Genomic DNA, 26,900 nt, shown 5'->3' with positions numbered 1-26,900 from the left:
TTTATTTGCTTTTTAAATATGTTTATTACATATATTTAAACTACTTTTAAATTTTAGTGTTGCATATAAGAGCTCAATTACATAAGTTTTGCAAAAATATGAAACATTTATAAATCAATTTATAAATAATTGCTCAACTAATAATAAATTTTAATTTAGTAATACAAAATTTTATTTAGTGATTTCTGATTTTTATTTGCTTTTTAAATATGTTTATTACATATATTTAAACTATTTTTCAATTTTAGTGCATATAAGAGCTCAAGTACATAAGTGTTGCATAAATATGAAACATTTATAAATCAATTTATAAATAATTGCTAAATATGAAAAAATTATAAATAATTTTACAAATAATTTCTCATCTAATAATAAAATTAAATTTAGTAATATAAAATTTCATTTAGTGATTTCTGATTTTTATTTGCTTTTTAAATATGTTTATTACATATATTTATATTATTTTTAAATTTTAGTGCATATAAGAGCTCAATTACAGAAGTGTTGCATAAATATGAAACATTTATAAAACAATTTATAAATAATTGCTAAATATGAAACATTTATAAATCATTTTATAAATAATTGCTCAATTAATAATAGAATTTAATTTATTAATATAAATTTCATTTAGTGATTTACTATTTTTATTTGCTTTTTAAATATATTTTATTTGTTTTTTAAATAAGAAAAAGCGGCAGGCCGGCCTGCTAGGGCCCAACATGGCCCAGCGTGTAGGCCGGCCTGCCTCGACGCTGCGCGCGGCTGGCTGGGGCACCAGGGCCGCCAAGGTGGAGAGCAAGGGGCACCAGGGCCAGGGCACCCGGGCACTGCACGCGGCCGGCCTGGGCGGCGCATGGGCAGAGGAAGGTGAGGGGAGCCTCACCTTGGACAGGGCGACGGCGGAACGGCACCGGAGAAGAAGGGCTGCGCAGTGGGGATGCTTCACGGCACCGGAGCACCTTTGGTGGTGGCACGAGCGAGGTCCCTCGTGCCAGCACGACGAAGATACGATGGCGGTGACGCGGAGCTAAGTGGCGGGTGGCGTGGAGCTCAGTGGTGGCCGCGTAGAGTTCGCTGGAAAATTTGGCAGCCTCACGGTGTATTTCAAACTGAAACGCGTCCACCAGACTTAGAAAAATTTAGAGTCTAGGAGGCGATATATATATAAAGGGATGATTTGTACTGGTGGTGCTCTTAGCCAGCCGTCTGTGCATATGATTTCCATAGGCGGCTGGCTAAGACCACCGCCAGTGGAAATGATTTCCACAAACAGATAATGTTGGCAACCACTAGTGGAAATGATTGCCACAGGCAGGTGACGTGGGCAATCGCCAGTGGAAATTATTTTGACAGGCGGGTTGACTAGGACAGGCGCCTGTGAAAATTGTTTTTTAATAATATATAAATTTATAAAATGTGTAATTTTATTTGTAATTATATTTATAATTTTATTTCTCCCTCGTACTAACTCCAATTGAGATGATTCTTTTTCCTAAAATTTTCTAAAATCATGCTCTGTTCATCTGTTGTGTCCATTTGTTCATGAGACAAGATCTTTTATTTGAGGTCTTTTATTGCCTAGTTTGACCAAGTCAAACATTGGTTTTTTTAGAAAAGACACTTTAACCGGACCCTAGATGGTCTCAGCTTCAAAATTGATGAATACAAAGTTTGTCCACCTTATCAAGATACACATTTGGTGTAATCGTCAACTTTTCATCTAAGAGGGTTTGGACCACTCAAATTTTGATAATTTTAAATTTTCACAGCTACACGCACGTTTTCGGGATCATAGACGGCCTCAACTCGAAAAGTCATGAATAAAAAGTTTATTCTACTCATCAAGATCTACATTTAATACATATGACATTTTCGTTACGAAAGTGCAGTACTAAATCCACAGGTCCCGCATATAGTTTCCATAAACTCTCTGTGAGATTCAAGACTTTATGACTAGAGTTTACAAACACTTTGTCAAATGCAAAAATATCCTATGTATAGAATGTGTATCTTGATGAGCTCTAACTCCCTTGTATTCAAAAGTTTTTCATTTGAGGTCATTTAGTGCCTCGTTTGACCAGGTTCGACCAAGTCATGCCTTGGATTTTTAAAACATGTGACTAGAGTTTACTGGAACTTTTTCAAATACAAAAATGTACTATGTATCAAAGGTAGACCTTGGTGAGGTCTAACTCTTTTGTATTCATAATTTTTTCATTTGAGATCTTTTATTGTCTAGTTTGACGTAGTTTGACCAAGTAAAACATTGGATTTTTTAGAAAAGTCACTTTGACCAGACCCTAGATGGTCTTAGCTACAAAATTGATGATACAAAGTTTGTCCACCTTATCAAGATACACATTTGGTGTTATGGTCAACTTTTCATCTGAGAGGGTTTTGACCACTCAAATTATGAAATTTTAAATTTTCACGACTACACGCAAGTTTTTGGGACCCTAGACGGCCCCAACTCAAAAAGTCATGAATAACAAGTTTGTTCCATTCATCAAGATCTACATTTGATACATAGGACACTTTTACATTTGACAAAGCGTGATAAAAGAGCAGATCTAAATCCACAGGTCCCGCATATAGTTTCATAAAGTCTGATTCAAGACTTTGTCACACACATACATAACTCCAATTGAGATGATTCTTTTTCCTAAAATTTTCTAAAATCATGCTCTATTAATCTGTTATGTCCATTTGTCTATGTGACTTATTTTATAAATACGATACCGAAATTCATGTATATTACAGTACCATCCACCTCCATTCATACAAAGCATAATAATTTAAAAGCATTTATATTACATGGAAAATGTCAAATATAATCAAGGCAGCTACCGTTCATCCTTTTTCATTATGGCGTACCCAGGACAAAGAGCTTTGTGGGATGCTTCGCTCAATATGCCTTATCTTTGCTGGATGGTCATCTACAAAGAGAGACATGTCGCTCAACTCATTAAAGTCATCGAGGTCAAATACACCATCAACTCCTATAGCTTGTTGCTTTCTAGGAAAAACTACATGCTTCGGTTTATCGGTACTTTTCTTCTTATCATTAGGAGATAGGATCTATTCTGCATAGAAGACCAGTGCAGCATGGTTAGCATGTATCCACGGATCATCTTTGTAGCCTACCTTACTTAGATCAAGTACTTTGACCCCATAGTTGTCCACTATGATATGTTTGTCTTCAACCCATTGACATCGAAACACAGGGATCTAAAATGTACCATAGTCTAGTTCCTATATGTACTCAATGAAACCAAAGTATGTAGTTTCCTCACTAGTTTCAGAGTCCAATGCCTCGTATCGAACACCATTGTTTTGTGTCATGCTTTTTTGTTCTTGGACTTGGTACAAAATGTGAAGCCACTAATGTCATAGGTTTGCCATGTCGTGACCTGGCATGATGGTCCAGATGCCAACACCTTGATGGTGCGTTCCTCAGTTGTTTCCCCCTCAGGAATGTCTAGCTCCCGTAGCCATGAGGTGAACCGATTTTTGTATTCCATCATTAACCATTCATCCGTGCACCTATGATTATGTTTACAAAGCTCATCAATGTGTTCCTCGATCAAAGGCTGCATTATTGAGAGCTGATGTAGCATGCTATGATGTGCCTCGAGGACTATGTTGTAATGTTTCGGGATGTATGATTTCTTTCCCATCCTCACTCTTCCATTCAGCCTACCCTCATGTCGTGACAGAGGCAAACCTATTGCAATAGTCTTTGAGGACCTTGTTGCAGAATGGACCTCTAGAATCAATGGCCTCTTCGGTTAAGTACCCCTCTATCATGGACGCGTGTTGGGTATTTTAAACGCAAATAGAAAAATCCGCAAGCGCACGAGTACCGATGTAGCTTTCACTCGGGAGTAATTCAGAGTATCGATTTCCATGAGGAACGTGAAGTGTACTAGAGAAATCAAGGTCGTCCAAGGATAAATGTAAGAGAAGAAACATATATATTTTTGGTGGGTAGAGAGGAACCTTCTAGAGTTTTCTAAGTTGATTGGGTGATCAAGATCAGGCTTACTATACTATACTTACTATGGAGCAGTAGGTCCTTTTCAACTCTCGAAGAAGACTAGAAAGAAAGTAGTCGGGAGAAGGCTACCAAAAGCTCTATGAAATACCAATCCGAACATGATGGATTACAAAGGCCTGACAGGGCTATCACCCCTGGGGCTACCACAACTATCCGCGGGATTGGGTGCAAACTCAGGTAAACTATAGCCTAGACATTACGTCTACACTAGCGTTTACTACTCTAATTACCTAGGATAACTAGAGCACTCAATACGAACGGAGATCAAGTAAGTATAATAAAGTAAGAATGAAATAAAGAACTAAACTTAAAAATAATAATTAAAGAACATGGAGATTGTTGAGTGACGAACCAGATCCTATCCTCCCCAGCTCTCTCCTCCTCTCTCCCTTTACAACTTGATGAACTAGACGAAGAACACGAAGAACTAGATCAAACTATGTATAAGACTGGCATGGTCCGACGATGAGCCGAGGTACTAGCCCATTTAGTTACCCGCACTACAACCCAAGCCGAATCCACGTGGTTATCCTGTTACCACTCGATACTAGGCTTATTATCATGCTCATAAATTTATATGTGGTTTGTACAGCTGGTTACTTTGACTTATTATGACAAATAGGCAGTCCTTAACCATTCCACGAGCTATGCTACTCGAGATGTCACACTCGCGGAGCCTTACCCCTTTGAGCCATATCTCACAAGCAAGTTTATCTACTTATTAGGTCAGTCTCAATGCATGTTTTATGGGAGTGTCATGTATATTAAATAGGGTGCCACATAAGCAGAATTGCTGACTTGGCAGGATCATTAAATAAAGGAGTTTCATCAGATGAGAGAGGAGTTTCATCCCCATAAAACTCATATGGCTTAATTACCTAGTTTATAGTCTAGGTAACTGTGCCATGAAACTATGCATTGAGACTGGCCTTAAGTCAAGTTCACGGTTGGCCATAATAATGTTATAGAGCCTATCAAGTATTCCTTTTCCTTCAAGTTTTGATTGATTAATTAAGAAACCTTGTGTACCTTCCTATAATGCGCGAACGTGAGTTCCCACTCACATTCGACATCTATCAAGTCTAGGCCAACTAAGTGGGACATACGTCCGATTATAAAGAGGCTATTAGCTAAGTCTTTTAGCTTAGGTGCAGCACTGTCTCAACAATTTTTAGGTTCTTTGTGCAAGCAAGACACTATGGGTCCGGCGACCTAATGTTTTAATATAACGATTGAAATATCTAGTACTATTAATAACTATCAAGTCCAGGCCAACTAAGTGGGACATACGTCCGATTATCAAGAGGCTATTAGCTAAGTCTTTTAGCTTAGGTGCAGCACCGTCTCAACAATTTTTAGGTTCTTTGTGCAAGTAAGACACTATGGGTCCGGCGACCTAATGTTTTAATATAACGATTGAAATATCTAGTACTATTAATAAGAGATAACTTGTAGTATATATCTAATATGTCAAAAAATTAGATTAACTAAACTGGAACTGCAAATCTGCAACTGCAAATCACTTAACGTTGGCCACAGAATTGTGGAGTCGCGGAGTGTCGAGTTGAACTAAAAACTGATAACTGATAGGCACGGAGCAACACAGCAATAGACAAAGACAGGCAGAGGCAAGATTCAGTTCCGTTGAGGCCTTTAGGCCTTCGAGGGAGATAGGGATTTAGGGAATGCTGGACCATAATACCAAAAGTCCACAACTTGCTGAGTGGAGTACATGAGTGCTAACCTACATGCAGGGCTGCAGCACACCGGCAAGGTCACCGCGCCCGCTGCCTTCAAACCGTATTTGCCTAATCGGTGAGGTCAACATTCATGCCTCTAGTGTGGGTACTCTATTCAAGATTTTGAGATTGAGAGAAAGATCGATAGGGAGATGATGTTGAGCTTACTTATGGGGGTCTCAAACTTGCATCCACGAAGCTCAAGCTTCATTTCTTATCCTTCTTGCACCATGGGAGAGGCTTGATTGGAGATTAGAGAGGAAGAGGAAATTATACTTGCATATGAGCATATGAACTACGGAGATTGAGATGAAACACAAGGGTTTGATTGATGTGGATCACAAGTGTCGAGGGTATCAGTAAGGGGTACCCTCAGCGATGCGCATTATGAGATTGTCCGTACGCAGGTCGAGACCCTCAATTCGACGCTCTAATCTTACCTATGCGCCGCCATCGACGGCCGTAACCTCGAAGACGGAAATAGCGTCGAGCGAATCGATCAGGCGTCGAGCGCCGGTTACCGTCGAATACGGAATAGGCTCATGCGAACCGGGGGGCGTCGAGCGCGAGGGCGCCATCCGCAGCCTGACGCGCGCACGCGGGCGAGAGCATTAAATGCGCCTGATGTTTCCCCACCTAACGCACAGGTCACGGGAGGCGTGATAGGGAACAGGCTTCCGTCCCATCAATCTTTTTGCAGCCTTCCCACCGAACGACCCAGGGTGTGTCAGGACGCAGGAAACGAGGATGGAACGTCTAATCGGGACCCCCTCGAGACCTCCAAGGTCAGCGCTCCAGATATCAGCACATTACACGGCGTCCGACCCTCGACCGAACAGGGTCCCTTCCTAGGGGCAAGTTGGGCGTCGACTGACAACACCACAGCTACCCCGCCGGATCCGCCGCCATACCGTACCGGCATGCGACCTCAGAACCAGCGCGAGGCGGCGGGCAGGGCCGAACGCAGGAGCACGCGTAATCATCACCGGGCTATCAAGATGGGACGGCTCGAGGCCATGCCATACGGAAGCCTCGAGTAGGTCAGCGCTCCATGCGGCTATCGACCCCTACTCTAGCGACTACGCATGTACCCTGGGTCTCTCCTTGGAGCTATAAAAGGAGAGACTCAGGAAGAGAACGGGGAAACACACGACGACACAAGGCCACACATACGTAGTAGAGCTCCACACTTCATACCACGCTTGTATTCGCCCCTGTACAAGCACTTAGGTGCAAGATAATACAAACTCTCTCCCCCCGCTGGACGTAGGGCCTTCTCTTGCCCGAACCAGGATAAATTTCTGTGTCTTCTTGCATCACCATCCGGGAAAGGGAGCACGCATACAAATTTACTCGTTGGTGTGACCCCCCGGGGGAAAAACACCGACAGTTGGCGCGCCAGGTAGGGGTCCTGCGTGTTTTTCATCGATTTCCCACTCCTTTCCGGATGGCTACTCTTGCCTCGCCGTTTCCGCGCTCCACGGTGATTTGGTTTGGGAGTCTCGAGTTCATGTCTACGGGCTCCGGCTACGACATGATCTTGCTCTCAGTCAAAGGACCAGAAGGAGCCCGCGTTACGCCAGCACGGTTGAAGGCCCCGAGACGCCCTCACCACCACGCCTCCCCGCCTAAGAAGAGGCGCAGACAGCACCACCGCGGCCCCTCTGCTTCAGCACGACCAACAGCTCGTGCGAGGCAGGACGTGGGCCACAAGGCGGCAGCACCTTGTGACGGAGCAACAAGCGCGACGACTCAGCACCGCGCGACGACGGGAGGGGACGCGTCTCGCGTGCTCTCCCCCCACCGCAGCTAGGCTACTTCCACACGGGTTGTTCTCTCCAAGGGCGGCACTGTCGTTCGGGTTGGACAACGCCGCGGCGTCGCTCGCCAGGGCGATATGCCCAAACGCCCAGACGTACGTAGAAAGACCAATGGTCCTCCCACGTAGCTCTGAAGCGCGGCGGCCGGCGTCCGAACTGCCGGACCTTTCCCGAGTACGAGGCCTCCGTCGTCTAGGCCCCGGACGATACTCGATCACCTCCCTCAGGCAACGATTGCTAGAGGAAGGACGTGGGTATTTCTACGCCGCCGAACCGGACTCCGACTCCGAGACGGACAGCTATGACCCTACGAGGGAATGCTATCACATCGACGGGGCGGTAGAAACTACTGACGAGACCCGGGATGCTGCCGCGGGAGGTCGAGCCCCCGCGGCGCGAGAAGACCCCAGGACGCCTGGGAACGACGGACAGGTCGACCCCCCTCCTCATGAAGACAGAACCGCGCAGCTCGCGCAGCTGCGGGAGCTCAAGATGAAGCTCGACGAAGACCGCGAGCGCCTCGTCCTGCTCGAGCAAATCCTCGAGCAAGACCTACCCTACCCGCCGGGCGGAAGTGTCCGCAGACGCGCTCGAGAGGTTCATCGACAGATCGTCGGCGACTAAGAGCCAGAGCAACCTGTCAGCCGTTTCCCACGAGCGGGCCAGAACGTAGTGGCAGCGACGATGCTGCTACGTAATATGCCAGAGCCGTCGAATTCCCAGGCCCGACGCATTCGAGATGAGGTACAGACATTGCTCCAGGTGGCGGCGGTTCAACAAGCCGAAAGTTCGGCGTCTCGACGGCGAGGAGCTGCCACGGAGAAGCGCGACGAACAACCTCTAAACGAAGAGGAGGTGTCAGTCCAACAACAACCTCCCCCTCGAGGTAGAAAGACCGCTCTCATCCTCCCCGTCGACGGTCAACATCGACACGACGCGCGGCACGACATCAAAGAAAATCGACGCCGCCGGCACGGAGACGCGGAAGAGCGCGGTTATAGCGCGCATCGCGGTGGGAGATACGACAGCGACGAGGACCGGGTGGCTCCCGAGCCACCAGGCCCACGGGTGTTCAGCAGGGCGATCCGCAGCATGCCCCTGCCCAGTCCATTTCGACCCCCGACCAGCATCGCGAAGTACAATGGAGAGACCAAACCAGAGTTGTGGCTGGCCGACTTCAGGCTGGCCTATCAGCTAGGTGGCGCTCGAGGTGATGATCGAGCCATCATCAGACAGCTACCCCTTTTCCTCTCCGACACCGCCCGTCGATGGCTCGAGGAACTCCCTGCCAATCAGATCCACAACTGGGTTGATCTGGTCAGAGTCTTCGAGGGTAACTTCAAAGGGACCTACATACGACCAGGGAACTCATGGGACCTCAGCAAGTGCAAGCAGAAGTCAGGAGAAACTCTTCGGGAGTATGCTCGGCGCTTCTCGAAGCAGCGCACTGTGCTGCCGCACATCCCTGACCACGATGTCATCTTGGCGTTTGTCTCGGGCACCACCAGCCGAGACTTGGTGCGGGAATTAGGTCGCAATCGACCTCAGACCGTCGACGAGCTGATGGACGTAGTAGCCAACTACGCGGCAGGGGAGGAGGCAGTCGGCGCCTTCTTCAGCTCAGAAGGAAGGAAAGGCAAGCAGCCCGTCGATGAAGATGGGACCCCCAGTCGAGGCCTCAAGAAAAACAAAAAGAAACAGAAAGTGCGGCAGTTCCACCGGGAAGATTCCGATGACGACCTTGTCACCGCCATGGATCGAAAGAAGCCTCGAGGCCCTCCGGATGGAGGCATCTTTGACAAGATGTTGGAGGAGCCGTGCCCTTACCATAAGGGAGGCGCCAACCACAAACTCAAGGACTGTCGTATGCTGAGAAAGCATTTCGACGGTCAGGGGTTCAAAAAAGATACGCGTGATGACTCCAAGAAAGAGAAGGCTGGCAGCAAGGAGTACAACAAAGATGACGACGGCTTCCCCGCCGTCCACGACTGCTACATGATCTATGGCGGGCCCTCGACTCAGTTGACCACGAGGCAGCGCAAAAGGGAGCGTCGCGAAGTCTTTGCAGCAAGAATGGCGGTGCCCCAATACCTTAGCTGGTCGAGCACTCCTATCACTTTCGACCGAGAAGACCACCCTGACAAGGTAGTCGCCCCAGGCGTCTACCCGCTCGTCGTCGACCCCATCATCGTCAACACCCGACTCTCGAAAGTGCTGATGGATGGTGGCAGCAGCCTCAACATCATCTACCTCGAGACCCTCGACCTCCTCGGCATCGATAGAGGACGCCTCCAGCCAAGCGCCGGCGGTTTCCATGGCGTCGTGCCAGGGAAAAAGGCACTGCCAGTAGGTCGAATTGACCTATCGGTCTGCTTCGGCACAGCGGCCAACTTCAGGAAAGAGACCCTCACTTTTGAGGTGGTGGGGTTCCGAGGCACGTACCACGCCATCATCGGGCGCCCGGGCTACGCCAAGTTCATGGCCATACCCAACAACACCTACTTGAAGCTGAAGATGCCCGGTCCCAAAGGCGTCATCACTGTCAGTTCCTCCTTCGAGCACGCGTACGAGTGCGACGTCGAATGCGTCGAGTACGGGGAGGCGGTCGAGAGCTCCACCGAGCTCGTCGCGAAGCTTGAGGCCCTGGCCGCTGAGGCTCCTGAGCCTAAACGCCACGCGGGCAGCTTCGAAGCGGCGGAAGGAACCAAGAAGATCCCGCTCGAGCCCAACAACTCCGACGGCAAAGTGCTGACGATCAGCACCGACCTCGACCCCTAATAGGAAGCTGTGCTCGTCGACTTTCTCCGTGCAAATGCCGACATGTTTGCATGGAGTCCCTCGGACATGCCAGGCATACCGAGGGAAGTCGCCGAGCACTCCTTGGAGATTCGAGCCGGCTCCAAGCCAGTGAAGCAGCGGTTGCGCCAATTCGACGAAGAGAAGCGCAAGATCATTGGCGAGGAAGTCCACAAGCTTTTGACGGCCGGATTCATCAAGGAGGTTCATCATCCTGACTGGTTAGCAAACCCTGTATTAGTTAAGAAAAAGAATGGGAAAATGAGGATGTGTGTCGATTATACTAGTCTGAATAAAGCATGTCCAAAAGTTCCCTTTCCATTGCCACGCATTGACCAGATTGTCGATTCTACCGCGGGATGTGAAACCCTTTCTTTCCTTGATGCATATTCTGGTTACCACCAAATAAAAATGAAGGAGTCCGACCAGCTCGCGACCTCTTTCATGACGCCTTTTGGGATGTATTGCTACGTGACCATGCCATTTGGGCTTCGAAACGCCGGAGCCACGTATCAACGTTGCATGCTCCACGTATTCGGCAAACATATAGGGTCAACGGTCGAGGCCTACGTCGACGACATTGTCGTCAAGTCAAAGCGACGAGGAGACCTGATCCAGGACCTCGAGATTGCCTTTAGCTGCCTACGCACCAGCCGGATCAAGCTCAATCCCGAGAAGTGCGTTTTCGGTGTGCCTCGAGGCATGCTCCTAGGATACATCGTTTCACAGCGCGGCATCGAAGCCAACCCCGAAAAAGTCTCGGCCATCACGAAAATGGGGCCGATCCGAGACATCAAGGGTGTACAGAGAGTCACGGGGTGCCTGGCGGCTCTGAGCCGTTTCATCTCGAGACAGGGAGAAAAAGCATTACCATTATATCGACTCCTAAAGAAGGTCGAGCGCTTCGCTTGGACCCCTGAGGTCGAGGAAGCACTTGAAAGACTGAAGAAGACGCTGACCTCGGCACCGGTCCTGGTCCCACCTCAACCTGCAGAGCCGCTGCTCCTCTACGTCGCGTCGACGACCCAGGTCGTCAGCGCGGCGGTAGTGGTCGAGAGGCAGGAGGAGGGACACGCGTTACCGGTTCAGAGGCCAGTATATTTCGTCAGCGAGGTGCTTTTGGAGACCAAAGCACGTTATCCCCAAATCCAGAAGCTGATTTACGCCGTAATCCTTGCCCGTCGCAAGCTGCAGCATTACTTCCTTGGCCACCCCATCACGGTGGTCTCGTCTTTTCCTTTAGGCGAAATAATCCAGAGCAAAGAAGCCACGGGAAGAATAGCAAAATGGTCGGTCGAGCTCATGAGTGAGACTCTCACTTATGCGCCTCGCAAGGCCATCAAATCGCAGGCCCTGGTAGACTTCATCGCAGAATGGACGGACACCCAGCTCCCCCCGACCCAGGTCCAGGCGGAACTATGGACGATGTATTTCGATGGGTCGCTCATGAAAACTGGAGCCGGAGCCGGCCTGCTGTTCATCTCACCCTTGGGCGTCCACATGAGGTACATAATCAGGATTCATTTTGCCGCATCTAACAATGTCGCGGAATATGAGGCCCTCGTCAACGGTCTCAAGATCGCTATCGAGTTAGGAGTCCGACGCCTCGACGTCCGAGGTGACTCCCAACTCGTCATCGACCAAGTAATGAAAACCTCGAGCTGCCACGACCCAAAAATGGAAGCGTACTGCAAGGAGGTCCGTCGACTCGAGGACAGGTTCCACGGCCTCGAGCTTGTCCATGTCGCTCGACGCTACAACGAGGCAGCCGACGAACTCGCCAAGATCGCATCTACCAGAGGCACAGTGCCGCCTGATGCATTTTCAAAGGATCTTCACGAGCCATCCGTCGACCTAGGCACGGGGGCTGGCGTCGACGCCACCACCGCCCAACCAACCAATGCTGTCGATACGCTCTTGATGGTGGAAGAGATGATGGAGATAGAACGACGACCGGGTCGACCATTCGATTGGCGCACACCATTCCTCGACTGCCTTATCCGCGGCGAGCTGCCAGAAGACAAGACAGAAGCTCGTCGTATCGCTCGACGGGCCAAATCATATGTGATCTATGGCGAAGACAATGAGCTATATCGACGGAGCCCGACGGGGGTCTTACAACGTTGCATCACCGTAGAAGAAGGCCAAAAACTCCTCGATGACATGCACTCGGGGGCTTGTGGCCACCACGCCGCTTCACGGACCCTTGTAGGGAACGCTTTTCGGCAAGGCTTCTACTGGCCAACGGCTGTGGCGGATGCCATCGAGCTCGTACGCTCTTGTCATGGGTGCCAGTTCTACGCCAAGCAGACGCATCTGCCCGCCCACGCTCTTCAGATGATCCCCATCACCTGGCCGTTTGCGGTATGGGGGCTCGATTTAGTAGGACCTCTACAAAAGGCGAAAGGAGGATACACCCATTTGCTGGTGGCCATTGACAAGTTCTCAAAATGGATCGAGGCTCGACCCATCACCAACATCCGCTCCGAGCAGGCCGTCCTCTTCTTCACCGACATCATCCATCGGTTTGGGATCCCTAATGTCATCAACACCGACAACGGCACCCAGTTCACCGGTAGAAAGTTCTTGGATTTCTGCGATCAGCATCATATCCGTGTGAACTGGTCTGCAGTAGCCCACCCTCGAACTAACGGCCAGGTCGAGCGTGCCAACGGCATGATTTTGCAAGGACTCAAGCCAAGGATCTACAATCGATTGAAGAAATTCGGCAAGAAATGGGTCGAGGAGCTTTCCTCAGTCCTATGGAGCCTTAGGACAACGCCAAGCAGGGCCACCAAATACACCCCGTTCTTCATGGTCTACGGCTCTGAGGCTATCCTCCCCACAGACCTCGAGTACGGGTCACCTCGACTCAAGGCTTACAACGAGCAATCGAACAAAGAAACTCAAGAAAACGCGGTCGACCAACTCGAGGAGGCTCGAGACATGGCCCTCCTCAACTCTGCCAGATATCAGCAGAGACTCCGACGCTACCACGACAAGCACGTGCGCAAGAGGGACCTCAACGTAGGCGACCTTGTCCTACGACGCCGGCAGAGCAACCAAGGACGCCACAAGCTGACTCCACCTTGGGAAGGCCCGTATGTGGTGGCCGAGGTCCTTAAGCCAGGAACGTACAAGTTGGCGGACGAAAAGGGGGCAATCTTCACCAACGCATGGAACATCGAACAGCTACGTCGATTCTACCCCTAGAAGTCCTAAACTTACGTTCCTACATTTTGTACGAAGACTTTGTAAACGAACGCGTGAATAAATAAAGTCTTTCTCTCGAGCGACTTCTTTTTGTGCTAAAAATAGTTACGAGTCATAGTCTCGACGTTAAAAGGGGATGCCGACCATGACCCATCATAGTCAGCACCCCCTCGGGGGCTACCAGGGGGACGACCCCCCCCAAGCGTCGAAAAAACCAAGAAGTTTTCTTTTCTTACTTAGTAAACCTTGCATGGCTCGAGTAGTTAAGGCGCCTCGAGCCCCCCAAAGGCCGAGGGATAACGAGCCGGAGAACTCCCACGCCCCCGGGCTACGGAAACTCTACTCACTTCCTTACCCTTGAGGTAATCGAGGTTGTTTTTTGACGAAAGATCTAGCAAGGGATACAAACGTAGGAACAAAGAGAAATAAAAGGACCTCGAGCGGAAAGACAAATAAGCATTTAACAATTACAAAAAGACACCGTATCGCTTAGCAACAAAATCAACAAAATATCATACAAGGGGCCCCAGGCGCCCTGAGCAGGCTCGCAGGCCTCAGTCCGCGGCACGATCCTCACCGCCCTCGCCTCCGCCCGAGCTAGCCTCAGGAGGGAGCACCTCAGGCTCGAAGAGCTTGGCCAACCTTTCCCCAGGAGCCTCCGCGTCGTCGATCAAGGCATGGAGCCTCTCCTCGTTCTCCGCGTCGGTCTTGGAGATGTCGGTGACGAAGCCATGGGACACCACCTCCATGTCGTAGGAGAAGCCCGAGCAGACAACCGCCATCGCCCGCTTCACCCCGATGTGGAGGGCGTCCCGCACCCGATCTCGCAGCGTCGCGCCTATGTAGCACAACTGGTCGACCAGGGCGTCGCCTCGAGCGTCCTCCCTCGACTCATCCATAGGCTCGACCTCCCAAGAGGTCGAGAGATCACTTATCGCCGTCCGCACTCGACGGTTCAAAGCAACCTCCGCCTCGAGCTGAGCCTTGGCGTTGCGAGCCTCGGCTTGGGCGGCCAGGAGTTCGTCCTTGAGCCCTGTAAGAGCCAATATAAAGAGACCTTAGGAAAAACCAAGCACACCTCGAAAAAGAAATTCGACAAAGGAAACATACCTTTGATGCTCTCCTCTAGGGCCGTGTTCTCGCCGACCAATCTGGTGTTGGCACGCTCGATCTCTCTGTTGGAGCGCGCCAGCTCAGTATTGGCGACGCGGAGATCTTCGATCACCCTGCCAGCCTGAGCAACGGCTCCACTCTTCTCCAACAATTCTCCCTTCAGACGCTCGACGTCGTCAGAGAGACTGCGGGATCGAGCCCGCTCCGCCTCGAGGTCTTCGAGGGCCTTCTTCTTTACGTCCTCGGCGGCACCCCTTGCGACCTCACTGTCCACGTACGCCACTTTCATCTTCTAGAAAGAATCGCGGAGGGAGTCCAGGTCGGTCTTGAGAAGGCCCTTCTCCTTGTCCAGGTCCGCAATGACGCTCTTGTAGGACAGGGCCTCCTCCCGGGCTCTGGACGCGGCCTCCTCGACCGTAAGAGCCCGCTCCCGTAGCTGCATCGCCTCCTCCTCCGTCTTCTTCGAGGCCTCTCGGGCCTCGGCCAAAGCAGCCTCCCTCGCCTTCTTCTCCTCCTCGAGTGCTATGAGATCTTTGTAAGCTTTAAGGAGCTTTTCCTGCGACTCGAGGAGTTGATCCTTGAGGAGGGGGAGCTGCTCCCAACCGCCCCTCGTGGCGTGTATGAAGCTGGACTTGATGCGAGAGGTCTCTTTCATATCCTGCGAATCAAGGGTCGGATGGATTAGAATACAGAAACCAGAAAGCACCATGAAAATTGGAGTTCGAGAAACACTTACAAAATAAGCAGGCCCGAGCCCGTTGTTGATGACGTCCGATAGGAGCCCCACCACATGCTTCATCCAAAGGCGGAGCTCCTCGACATGCTCCCACTTCTCGACCTCCTTCTTGTCGTCGAGGAAGATATTGGGCTCGGACGGGTCGGTGGAAGCTCGGATACGAATCCGATCGGGACACCAGTTCTCCATCTCCCGATCAGCCCGCGCCTTGACGCCGCGGATAAAGTTCTCGACGGTCTCGAGGGAACCCCCGTGGCACAAGAACAGGTCGGCGAGGCAAGGAAACCGCCCGTCGTCATCCACCGTCTTCCAGGTACCGTCCTTGCTCCCTGACGACCCAATCTCATCCTCCTCAGAGGGAAAGTGGTCCTCCCATGCTCGACGCTCCCGAAGGAACCCTGGGGCGATCCCGTCCATGCCGTAGATCGTCCTCTTGATCTCGGACTCGGGGTCGGTGGGGGTGCGCATCATACAGGCGAGCGCCACCACTCCGTCCGCTCGCCCCGACTCTGCCCGGATCGCGGCAGGCGCCCCCGGAAGGAGCCACGCTGGGGTAGGAGGGCCATACACCGGCAAATTTTCCTCCTGATCGCTGGGCTCTTGCGGCGCCAGTGGCGCCGGTTGGGCCAAACCTTGAGGCGGGGGCTCGAGTGGCTCGTCCTCTTGGCCCCCCTGCTCCTGCTGCAGTTGCTCCTCCGGCTGGGGTTGCTGCTGCTGCTGCTGCTCCTGTGGCTGCCGCGCCGCCTCGCGCTCCCGCTGTTCATCCTCCTCCCTCTTCTTTTTCTGCTCCTCGAGGGTGCGGAGGCCGGCGGGCCAGGGAGTTGATCCCCTAACATGAGGGGTCGATGTTTCCTCCTCCATGGGGCGGGCACCCCAGACGCTCCGTCACCATCAGACGTGTCGCTGATGGTGATGGGTTCCCCCTCGACCCCCAATCTAGGGGGCTCGGGGGCTCCCTCTGACGCTTGCGTCTGGGGCGCCTCACCACCAGTCGGCGGCAACGGAGTAGGCGCGGGACGAGGCGGAGCCCTCTCGACGCCGGCTGGAGGTTGGGAGCTGGAGGAGCCTACGAAACAAAGGGTAAGGGTCAGACGTTACGATAACCGACACAGGAACATCGCAACGCCCAGAAATAAACTACGAACCAGGTTCCTTGGAGGCGGCACCCGTTCTGAGCTTCTTTGCCATGGACGGCTGGGCCTGCTCAAGGGTCCGCTTCAGCCTGAGAAAAGGTTGGCATATGAGGAAAGGTGGAAGAATGGGAAGACAAAAACCGCAACATAAAAAAGACTTACCCCACAGGGAGAACAGCTCGCCTCCCGCTACCCCGACCAGTGGGCCTCGAGCCACCCCGCGTTAGAGCTCCAGGCCCCTCGAGGGCAGGTACTGGCCTAGGCGCGTCGGTCCCCGCCTAGCGGGCGCCGGGACTGGCGCTCCTACGGCCGGCATCTCCTTTCTCAGAGGCCGCGGCGCGGCCACGAGTTAGCGGCCCCGACGCCGGGGGCCTAGCCAGACTGCTCTCCCGGGGCACTGGGGGAGGGCGCGGTGCGTCTTGGCCCGCCTTGGTCGCGGGAGGGGTGTCGGCCCGAGGGCGACGGGATCCGCTCGGACCCTCCTCTGGCGCCTCCGTCCGGGGGGCGTCGACGTCACCTCGAGGAGGGCCCTCGAGAATCCGATCGAGGCGCGACGCCATCCCCTCAGAGTCGTCGCTGTCCTCGTCGTCATCGTCGTCATCGTTGGGGGATTCTTCCTCAGGCTCCCCCCTCTGCCTGGATTTGGCTCGACGCGCCTCTAATGCTTGGCGGTCGAGGTTCTTCTTCTTCTCCCCCTTCTTTGCAGAGTCCTTCGCAGACTTTAGCTTTTCGGCAGATTGGCGCCGTTTGTCACGATCGACCTCGTCCTCCTTTACCGGAGGCCTCGAGGACAGGACATCAATCCGACCCTGCCAAAACTAAGGTGGACTTAGGAAAAAGAGAGGGGAGAAAGGAAACCCAGAGTCGAGGCTGCGCGCAAGAAGAAAGCGTACCAGATCGATCGAGCCTGCGTCAGGTCTCATGGGGAAGCCGTTAACATGCTCTGGCTGAAAATCACCGGCAATTGCAGCCCTGACTCGGGCCGCGACTTCGTCGTCCGCCGGAGCCTCGTTGGACATCCGACACGCCTCGAGGTCCCGAGAGGAGACGCCAGGGCCCATCTCGTCCATCCTCAACGGTCGTGACATCAGAGGGAGAACTCTCCGGTGATGGACGGCCGAGAGGACGAGAGCGGCGGTCAAACCCTCCTGGCGAAGCTTCTTCAGGGCATCGAGGAGGGGGTCGAGCCGAGATTGATGAGCTTGGACGACGCCGTATGTCTAGTCCGCTGGACGCTCCAAGATCAGACGGCCCGAGTAGGAAGGCAGGAGATTGTCGTCGTTCCGCAGGTAAAACCACTGGGAGTCCCAGCCGGCGTGGTTGGTCGACAACCCTACCGGGATGTACTCCCGCGGCCTGTCCGTCTTCCCCATCTTCTGCACCAGATTGAGGCATCCCGCCCGCACGGGCTTCCTTACGCCCGTGGTTCCGGTGGGGGCGTGGAAAAGCTCGCCCCTGTAGAGGTGGAGCCACAGCTCCCAGTGCGGCATCATCCCCAGGTAGCCCTCACACACGGCGGCGAAAACCGCTGCTACGGTGATGGCGTTCGGAGAGAAGTGCTGGAGCTCGACCCCATAATGGAAGCAGAGGGCCCGCATGAAGCGGCTCGGGGGCGCGCCCAGACCGTGGCGGTGGAACTTGGCGAACGACACCACGTAGCCCTCAGGCGGCTGAGGCCCCCTGTGACTCGCCGGCGGCGCGATCTACTCCGGCGACGATAGCGAGGTGCGGCGGCGCAGCAGTCCCTCTTTCTCAAGCTCTAACAGCCGGCGCTCCGTCATCGACGACGGGCGCCAGTCGTCGGCGGCGACGAGTCTTACAGGCATCTCGGCTGGAGGGACGGTGGATTCACTACAGCTCGAGGAGGCGTGTGCTCGTGAGACGGCGAGAAAGCAAAGGCAACAAGAGAATAAGAGCGAGAATGCAGAAGGGAGAAGAACGGCGGCGACGCGACGGCGTATTTATAGCCAGCAGTCCGCCAACGGACAGATCCGAGAAATAAGGTAACTCCCCCCATAAATGCGCCGTCTGACAGTCCTTTCTCTCCTCACAGGCCGGACTCTCCGAATTCCCCGTCGATACAGTGTCGCAACGTCACCCGCCTAAAAAGGCGCGCCCAACGGGCAGAAAGGCGAACCGCCACGGCCACTTCTTTACTTCGTAAGCCAAGGTATGCGCCCACAATAGTCTCGAGAGGTCGATGGCTGGCCCATCGAAAGGGTTCGACAGCCGATCTCGAGCGCCAAGAGTCAGGGATCCCCAGCGAGTGGTCGAAAATCGAGGCCCGCCTCGAGGGCTCGCTGGCGATGTCTAAGGTAGGGTCGAGACAGTCGAGAGGAATCCCCCCGAAGGGAGGCATCGAGCCGCTGGACTCTATCGAATGAGACCGGTATCCCCGACCACGTCGACCCTGCTTTATGAGGACGCCTCCGGGCTACAGCTGACCCCCTCGAAAGGGGCACAGGTTCTCACTTAGACTACCCGCTAGGAACTCAACCCGGGGTGGAAGACGCTCGCTCTATCGAGAGTACGTCGAAACCTCCACGCAAAGCAAAGCCGAACAGAACCTTCCACCACGGGTGTTGACAGCGTTTCTGCAAATTTGGCAAAATAACCCTCGAAGGAGTTAAATACTCCCTCGAGGGCTCGGGGGCTACCCCCGCGGGGTCGCTCGCGCGCCCCCACGGAAATTCGACCGCAAAACAAAGCCCCCACTCGAGCGCTAGCGCTCAAATGGAGGCTCGGGGGCTACTGTCGAGGGTATCAGTAAGGGGTACCCTCAGCGATGCGCATTATGAGATTGTCCGTACGCAGGTCGAGACCCTCAATTCGACGCTCTAATCTTACCTATGCGCCGCCATCGACGGCCGTAACCTCGAAGACGGAAATAGCGTCGAGCGAATCGATCAGGCGTCGAGCGCCGGTTACCGTCGAATACGGAATAGGCTCATGCGAACCGGGGGGCGTCGAGCGCGAGGGCGCCATCCGCCGCCTGACGCGCGCACGCGGGCGGGAGCATTAAATGCGCCTGATGTTTCCCCACCTAACGCACAGGTCACGGGAGGCGTGATAGGGAACAGGCTTCCGTCCCATCAATCTTTTTGCAGCCTTCCCACCGAACGACCCAGGGCGTGTCAGGACGCAGGAAACGAGGATGGAACGTCTAATCGGGACCCCCTCGAGACCTCCAAGGTCAGCGCTCCAGATATCAGCACATTACACGGCGTCCGACCCTCGACCGAACAGGGTCCCTTCCTAGGGGCAAGTTGGGCGTCGACTGACAACACCACAGCTACCCCGCCGGATCCGCCGCCATACCGTACCGGCATGCGACCTCAGAACCAGCGCGAGGCGGCGGGCAGGGCCGAACGCAGGAGCACGCGTAATCATCACCGGGCTATCAAGATGGGACGGCTCGAGGCCATGCCGTACGGAAGCCTCGAGTAGGTCAGCGCTCCATGCGGCTATCGACCCCTACTCTAGCGACTACGCATGTACCCTGGGTCTCTCCTTGGAGCTATAAAAGGAGAGACTCAGGAATAGAACGGGGAAACACACGACGACACAAGGCCACACATACGTAGTAGAGCTCCACACTTCATACCACGCTTGTATTCGCCCCTGTACAAGCACTTAGGTGCAAGATAATACAAACTCTCTCCCCCCGCTGGACGTAGGGCCTTCTCTTGCCCGAACCAGGATAAATCTCTGTGTCTTCTTGCATCACCATCCGGGAAAGGGAGCACACATACAAATTTACTCGTTGGTGTGACCCCCCGGGGGAAAAACACCGACAACAAGCTTACACTTGAGATGGAGATGGTAGCCTTGATCTTCACCTTCTCCTTCATCCAACATGAATACAAGTGTTTGGATTTGGGATGAGCTCATGAGAGTGAGTTCGAGAGAGGCCTTTGAGCTTACACTTGTGATTAGCCTATGAACCACCACAATCTCATTCTTCACTTTGCAAAGGATATATATGTAGTGGCTGCTATGGATGTTCTTTTCTTCTACCTTGTATCATCCCTTATTAACTTGCCCACATGGACTTGTCGCCTTCTTTGTGACACTTGAATCATGTCACAATTGCACCCTACTCAAGCTTTTTCACCATGTTGTCATGATTATATCTTGAGGAGGTTGGACAATGTTTTGTACTTGCGTTTCAATGTAGATAACTCTTTCTTGAGCCTTTCCACATCATTCACGAGTTCATTGTTCTCCACCTCACTGAAGTCATCACAAGTCTATTGTCTTATTACATAATAAACACAAAGTAGATATGGAAAGGGAAAACTATGGATACATATGAGAAAGCAATATAGATAACTAATTGAGTTGTTTATCATGATTGGATACAAATTAGTACATAGCATATATATGTCTATTGTCTTAGAAAATAAATAAAGCAGAGAAAAACATATAAAATAATATTTGCAATTTTTATTAGTCACAAGTACTTAGCTTAAGATCTACTTCCTCCATATAAGTCGTTTTTACTTTTTTTGATACCTCGAATACCAAAAGAGTCAAAGAGACTTACAATTTGGAACAAAGTAGCTAATGGTTATGCCTCTTGATATTCTAGCCCAAGCTGAAGCACGTGTCAGTGAACCAGGGAAACAAATGACAGGTGATAGTAGTGGCGGACCTAGGAATTAGACAAAACTAGGGCCAAAATTTGGCATAGTAAATCTTGAATAAGAACGTACCACAGATACTACAGTACTACTAATAGTTTAGATGATTTCTTCGAACAGGTTTGTAGTATGTAATTTTATAGAACAACCAATAAAGTATAAAATTTAAGACAAAATCGAGCAATTATTTAATCACGATGATGATTCAATAGAACATGAACAACCAAGCAAATATGTAATTTTAGTACAAAAGTGAGCAATCATTTAACCATAATTTATAACTTAATTTTCAATCCAATTAAACTAAAATAATTTTAGTACAAAACTGAGCAATCATTTAACCATAATTTATAACTCAGTTTTCAATCTAGTTAAACTAAAACTGAATAGGATGGAAAATAAGGAATAAGTGCAAAGCCTTAAATTTCTCGAGCGTACTCTACATGAGAAAAGCAGAGGAGAGCTATTGGCCTGCTGCATGCAGCCTGGGCTGCTTGTGTTAGGCTGCTTGATGAGCCAAAAACTAAAGACTTAGGGGGTGTTTGGGACTGCTCTGCTCCACGTTTTTCAGCTCCGCTCCACGTTTTTTAGCCAAACGGTTTCAGCTCCACGCACTCAGTTCGAGAAAAAAGAGTGGAGTTGTGAGAGCACCTAAAGATGTACTCCACAAACTCCAGTTTTTTGTGGAGCTACTCCACAGTGGAGTTTGTGGAGTAGAGTTTGTGGAGCAGTCCCAAACACCCCCTTACTCCCTTATTATATGGGCTAACTAGGGCCATGGCTTGAGCTGCCCTAGCTAGTGTTGGGTCCGCCCATGGGTGATAGACAAGAGCATCCCAATTTTGAAGAGCATGACAAGAACTGAATTTTGAGATCGAATTTAGTAGAGGTAACGAAAATAGCAATTGTTTAGTTGGTAATCAATCATTAGCAATTTGGTTAGTTGGCAATCAGTCAGCGTTACGTTGGAACCATCCTGCTGACCACCGAGCAACAACTGACTTTAATTAGGCTGTGGTCGTCAATGATTACCTGTGGCTGTGGTAGCTAGGAAGCTGAAGTTGACGTATGTAGCAGCCTATTGCACAGCAGCAGCTAGGTCGTCGTCGTCAACCGGCCTTAATTAGCAACAACTAATCCAACAACTCAACCCGCTTGGACGACTATAGAACACACAAACTCAAGTCGTAACCTAAACCTCGTACTCAATTAATATATTTATTTATTTCGCTCTCATACCAGCCCATATGCAATGCAGTATAATGCAGGATCGTCTGTACGTCTCCGAACTCCGCCTTCTTCTCTAATCCAATCGTGCACCAAATTTTCTTGACAGAAAAAGGAAGAGAGGACGTACGAGGGAGAAGTTGAACCCAGTGTTCGCATGCATGAAATCCTAACAACCCTCCAGAATTGATCGAGACATGCATGTATGTGCTTGCGCCGTTTCAATTGGCCATTGCAAAGCTGCAGACGTGATCCCTACACCAGTCACCAAATGCTGCGCTGTGACTACTACTGCAGCGTCGCGTCGTCGATCAGGTATATATCTATATATACACAACAGACACCATCTATATATCATCTATATATAGACATAATACATGTACATACATTGCTCTCTCACCGGATTGCTGAGATGACAACGTACGTCACATGCTTGTAGAGTTGTAGCAAGTCTCGCGCCTCCCAAATGTATAGCTGCTCATCAACACACTTGTAGCCCCTGTCATTTCCTCATAAGAATCGTCTTCACTTGAATTAAGGTGAACTTTCGTAGCCTGTCATATTGCAGTATATTAGCTAGTGAGTTGGTTCGATCTATATATGCAAAAGTGCATGCAGGAAAAACAGATTAAAAGGCAGAGTGCAGCTACATATTTTTAGCTTACTTATTAATTTCTAGCCCTTCCTAGTAGAAGAAAAAGTTTTGAGTTCACGCATGAATGTCATGTGCATGAAAAGTTTTTGTTTGTTGCAGAGATGGGCAAGTTGAAGATCACGGTGGACCTGGAGTGCAGCCGCTGCAGCACCAAGATCCAGAAGGTCCTGTGCTGCATCCAAGGTGTGCATATATATATATATATATATATATATATATATATATATATATATATATATATATATATATATATATATATATATATATATATATATATATATATATATTTCCTTTGTTCGACAATAATTAATGTAGTATGCATGTTTTATAAATTTACCTAAGTCAAACATCTTCAACTTCAACTGAATTATATTTATAAAAAAACACTTAGAGATGTTAATTTTTAACATGTACTAGACAAATGTGTCAAGCAAATATGGAGTAAAATTCACCAACGGTTCCTAAACTTGCACGGCGGTGCCTTCTGGATCCCTAACTCTCAGAGTCTTGATTTATGGGTTCTTAAACTTGTACAGCGGTGTCATTCAGCTCCCTAGTTCTCGAATTTTGATTTTTGTTTAGTCTTAGAACTTGTATAACGGTGTTATGTAGGTCCCCTAAACTTGCACATTAACACATGATTAGCATGGCACATTATTAATGCCATTATTAGTGTGTTGATGCACAAGTTTGAGGACCTAGATGACACCATCATACAAGTTCTAGGACTCAAAACATCAAAATTCTAGAGTTATGGATCCATGACAATGTCATACAAGTTTAGGGACCCATAAATCATAATTTGAGAGTGAGGAACCCAGATGACACCACCGTACAATTTTACGGACCGCTACTCTAAATTGTGCATTTAGTGCTCCATCCAAAATTGTAAGTCATTCCAAGAATGTTGGAGAGTCAAAACATCTCAACTTTGACCAAAATTGTAGAGAGAATTACAAAGATTCATAACATGAAATAGGTATAATGTGAAAATATAATTAATGAACAATGTAATGATACTAAGTTGAAACCATAAATATTATTATTTTACCATATAAATTTGGTCAAATTTGAGATGGTTCGACTCTCCAAAATTCTTAGAATGACTTATAATTTGGGGTGGAGAGAGTAGATGTTAACCTTTTTGTGCATAGATAGTAATTGTTCAACTTTGACGAAGTTTGAGTAGTAACAAAATCAATCTCAGATTATGTTGGAACGGGTAGGCACAGCTCAAAAAAATTTCTGGTTCACTCACTCATCAGGCAAAGCAAATTAAATGTGTGTACGCAGAGCAATGCGAGTTGGTGATCGAGAAGGTGGAGTACGAGAAGGACAAAGTTACCGTTTCTGGGCCCTTCGACGCCAACAAGCTCAGCTGCAGCCTCTGGGCCAAGGCCGGTAGGATCATCAAGAACATCGAGGTCGTCAAAGAAAAAGAGCCCGAGCCCAAAGCCAAGCCCAAGCCCAAACCCAAGTGCAAGCTGGTATACTCTTGCCCTTATTACCCAAATCCGTGCCCACAGCCCGGCCCCGGCGCGTGGCCGTGCAGCAGCTGCCCCACGCCGCACTGTGGTTGCCACCAGTCCAAGCCGCCGCTACCGAAACCGCCGGCGTGCCAGTGCCCGCCGTGGTCGTCGCCATGGTGCTACTGTGGCCACGGCCAGCCGTACATGCCTCCGCCCAGCCCGCCCAAGCCCGCGCACTACTGCGGCAGCGGCGGCTACCAGTACCAGCCGTGCATGCCGTCGCCCATGCCACCACCCTGCCCACCGCCCATGCCGTACCCGATGGTTGTCTGCGAGGACAGCCCGCCGACCTGCGCCATCATGTAACTGCAAACGTCCATTCTGCTACCACTACTGCCTGACGATGCAATGTAACTTCAACTGATCGTCATATATGTATATGCCCGTGTCTAATAACTAGCTGTATGTGTTGTGGTGTGTTCCTTCTACTATCAATTAATTACTGTAGTTGTTTTCTTCACTAGTACAGAGGCATACTGTAAAGGCGGCCGAAAATCTATTTCTACTGGTGTTTTTCAGCACCGCCTGCGCTGAAGGCCAGTAGAAATGAACCAATTCTACAGGCGGTAATAAAATGAATTTCTACAGGCGGTTCAGTTATGTGAACCACGCGCATGTAGAAATGTTTTTACAGAAAATACAAAATCGACTTTTAAAAATAGAAAAAAAAATTTAATTATAGGAAAGGCCCATTGGTAACTAAGTCGCGCTTTTTTCGTATAAAATCGCGTGCTTCGCGGCCGGTGGGATTCGCTAAGACCTTGCCCTTGCGCGTAGCCTCCTCTACCACTCCACCTATCACTCACTTGTGTCTATATTAGAGTTTAGTTCCCCACATATTATCCCAAATCGAGCATATAGGGCTTATTTGAGGCCCTAAACGGATTCAAATGAAAAAGTTGTCAACTATAAAGTTTCATAACTTTTTAAGATCTACGACTTTTATATTGGAAGTTTTTCCATCCGAGGTCATTTACAAAATTTGAATTTCAAATTTAAAAAATTCAAACGTAGTTTTCGACGACAAGATGATGTCAAATGAAAAAATTATCAACTACAAAGTTTCGTAACTTTTCGAGATCTACAACTTTTATTTTGACAGTTTTTTCAAACAAGGTCATTTAAAAAACTCAAAAAAATCAATTTCAAATTATTTCTATAGGCGACTTTCAAATTATATTTTAGTGGCGGTTCCTTAGGAAAATCGCCTGTAGAAATGCATGATTTCTACAGGCGGTTCAGTTAGAAAAACCGCCTGTGAAAATGCATCTTCACAGACGGTTCGTAGTTCTAACACCGCCCTTTTTACACCACAGGCGTGTGATAACTACAACCGTCTGTAGCATAAAAAGAGGGCATCGGCGTTGTACTCTTTTCTACTAGTGCTTGTGGGAAAACTTCTTGTGTTCTAGACGAGGTTTTACTAAGAAAAGAGTGATTCTTTAAAATTTTAGTGGCTGTTTACCATCCACCCTACTGACTACTGTACTAGCTATATATGAAAATGAATGTTGTTTGGGACTTTAGCACAGCAGCGTGTCATTTGCATTCATTTAAGAAAAAAAAATTCTCTTCAACACATCAATGTATATTCTTTGTGTTCTAGCTATCAGGACACATCAACACATCAAATGTTTACTTCAACACATCAAATTAATGTATTTTTTTTTACTGCATATTCAACTCAATCACTTCCTAAACTAAACGGCCTATACTATATATAGCATTCCTTCTCCAGAGTCCAGAGTCCAGACGTGTTTCAATTCAGTGGTCCGCGGAGAGGCACCATAAACCGGATGGTGTGCGGAACGTCAGGTTGGCAACACTAACTTGTGTTCCAGCGTGGTTGATACTGATCCAGGCGTGCTGCCTTATTCGCCGGACCTGTCACCCAGTCGACGTCCGTCCATCCCCAGCAGCAGTACACTTTGGCTGGAAGCAGTAGTTGGCTAGCCCCCATCGACGCCGAATGGAGCCAAAACGAGAAGAAAACGATCGATCTGATAGTGGCAGCATACATATCGTCGATCCGTCCACAAACTGTCGACGACCGGCAGGGCTCGCCGGGCCGGCCGGCAATATGCTAGCTACACCTATGACATCGACGCTTAATTCGATAACAATCCTTGTTTGCTTTGTGTGGAGAGTATAGGCGATCGAGTAGCTGGTCCAACAGGGTAAGCTGTTTGCCATACTCACCATCTCGATGATCCCTGCTCTAATATCCACTAAATTT

At 49.8% G+C, this 26,900-nt stretch overlaps 1 protein-coding gene across 1 annotated transcript; it reads left to right on the top strand.

Moving 5' to 3' along the window:
* On the top strand, window positions 723–24,970 carry LOC8075225 (protein PYRICULARIA ORYZAE RESISTANCE 21). The gene is made up of 3 exons (XM_002447694.2): window positions 723–870; window positions 23,235–23,318; window positions 24,429–24,970. Exons 1-3 carry the CDS (start codon window positions 723–725, stop codon window positions 24,968–24,970), a joined length of 774 nt encoding a protein of 257 aa, XP_002447739.2.

This window comes from Sorghum bicolor, chromosome 6 (genome assembly GCF_000003195.3).
Source record: "Sorghum bicolor cultivar BTx623 chromosome 6, Sorghum_bicolor_NCBIv3, whole genome shotgun sequence".
Classification (NCBI taxonomy): Eukaryota; Viridiplantae; Streptophyta; class Magnoliopsida; order Poales; family Poaceae; genus Sorghum; species Sorghum bicolor.
Note: the sequence above shows the minus strand (reverse complement) of the source record. Positions and strands in the feature narration are given on the sequence as shown.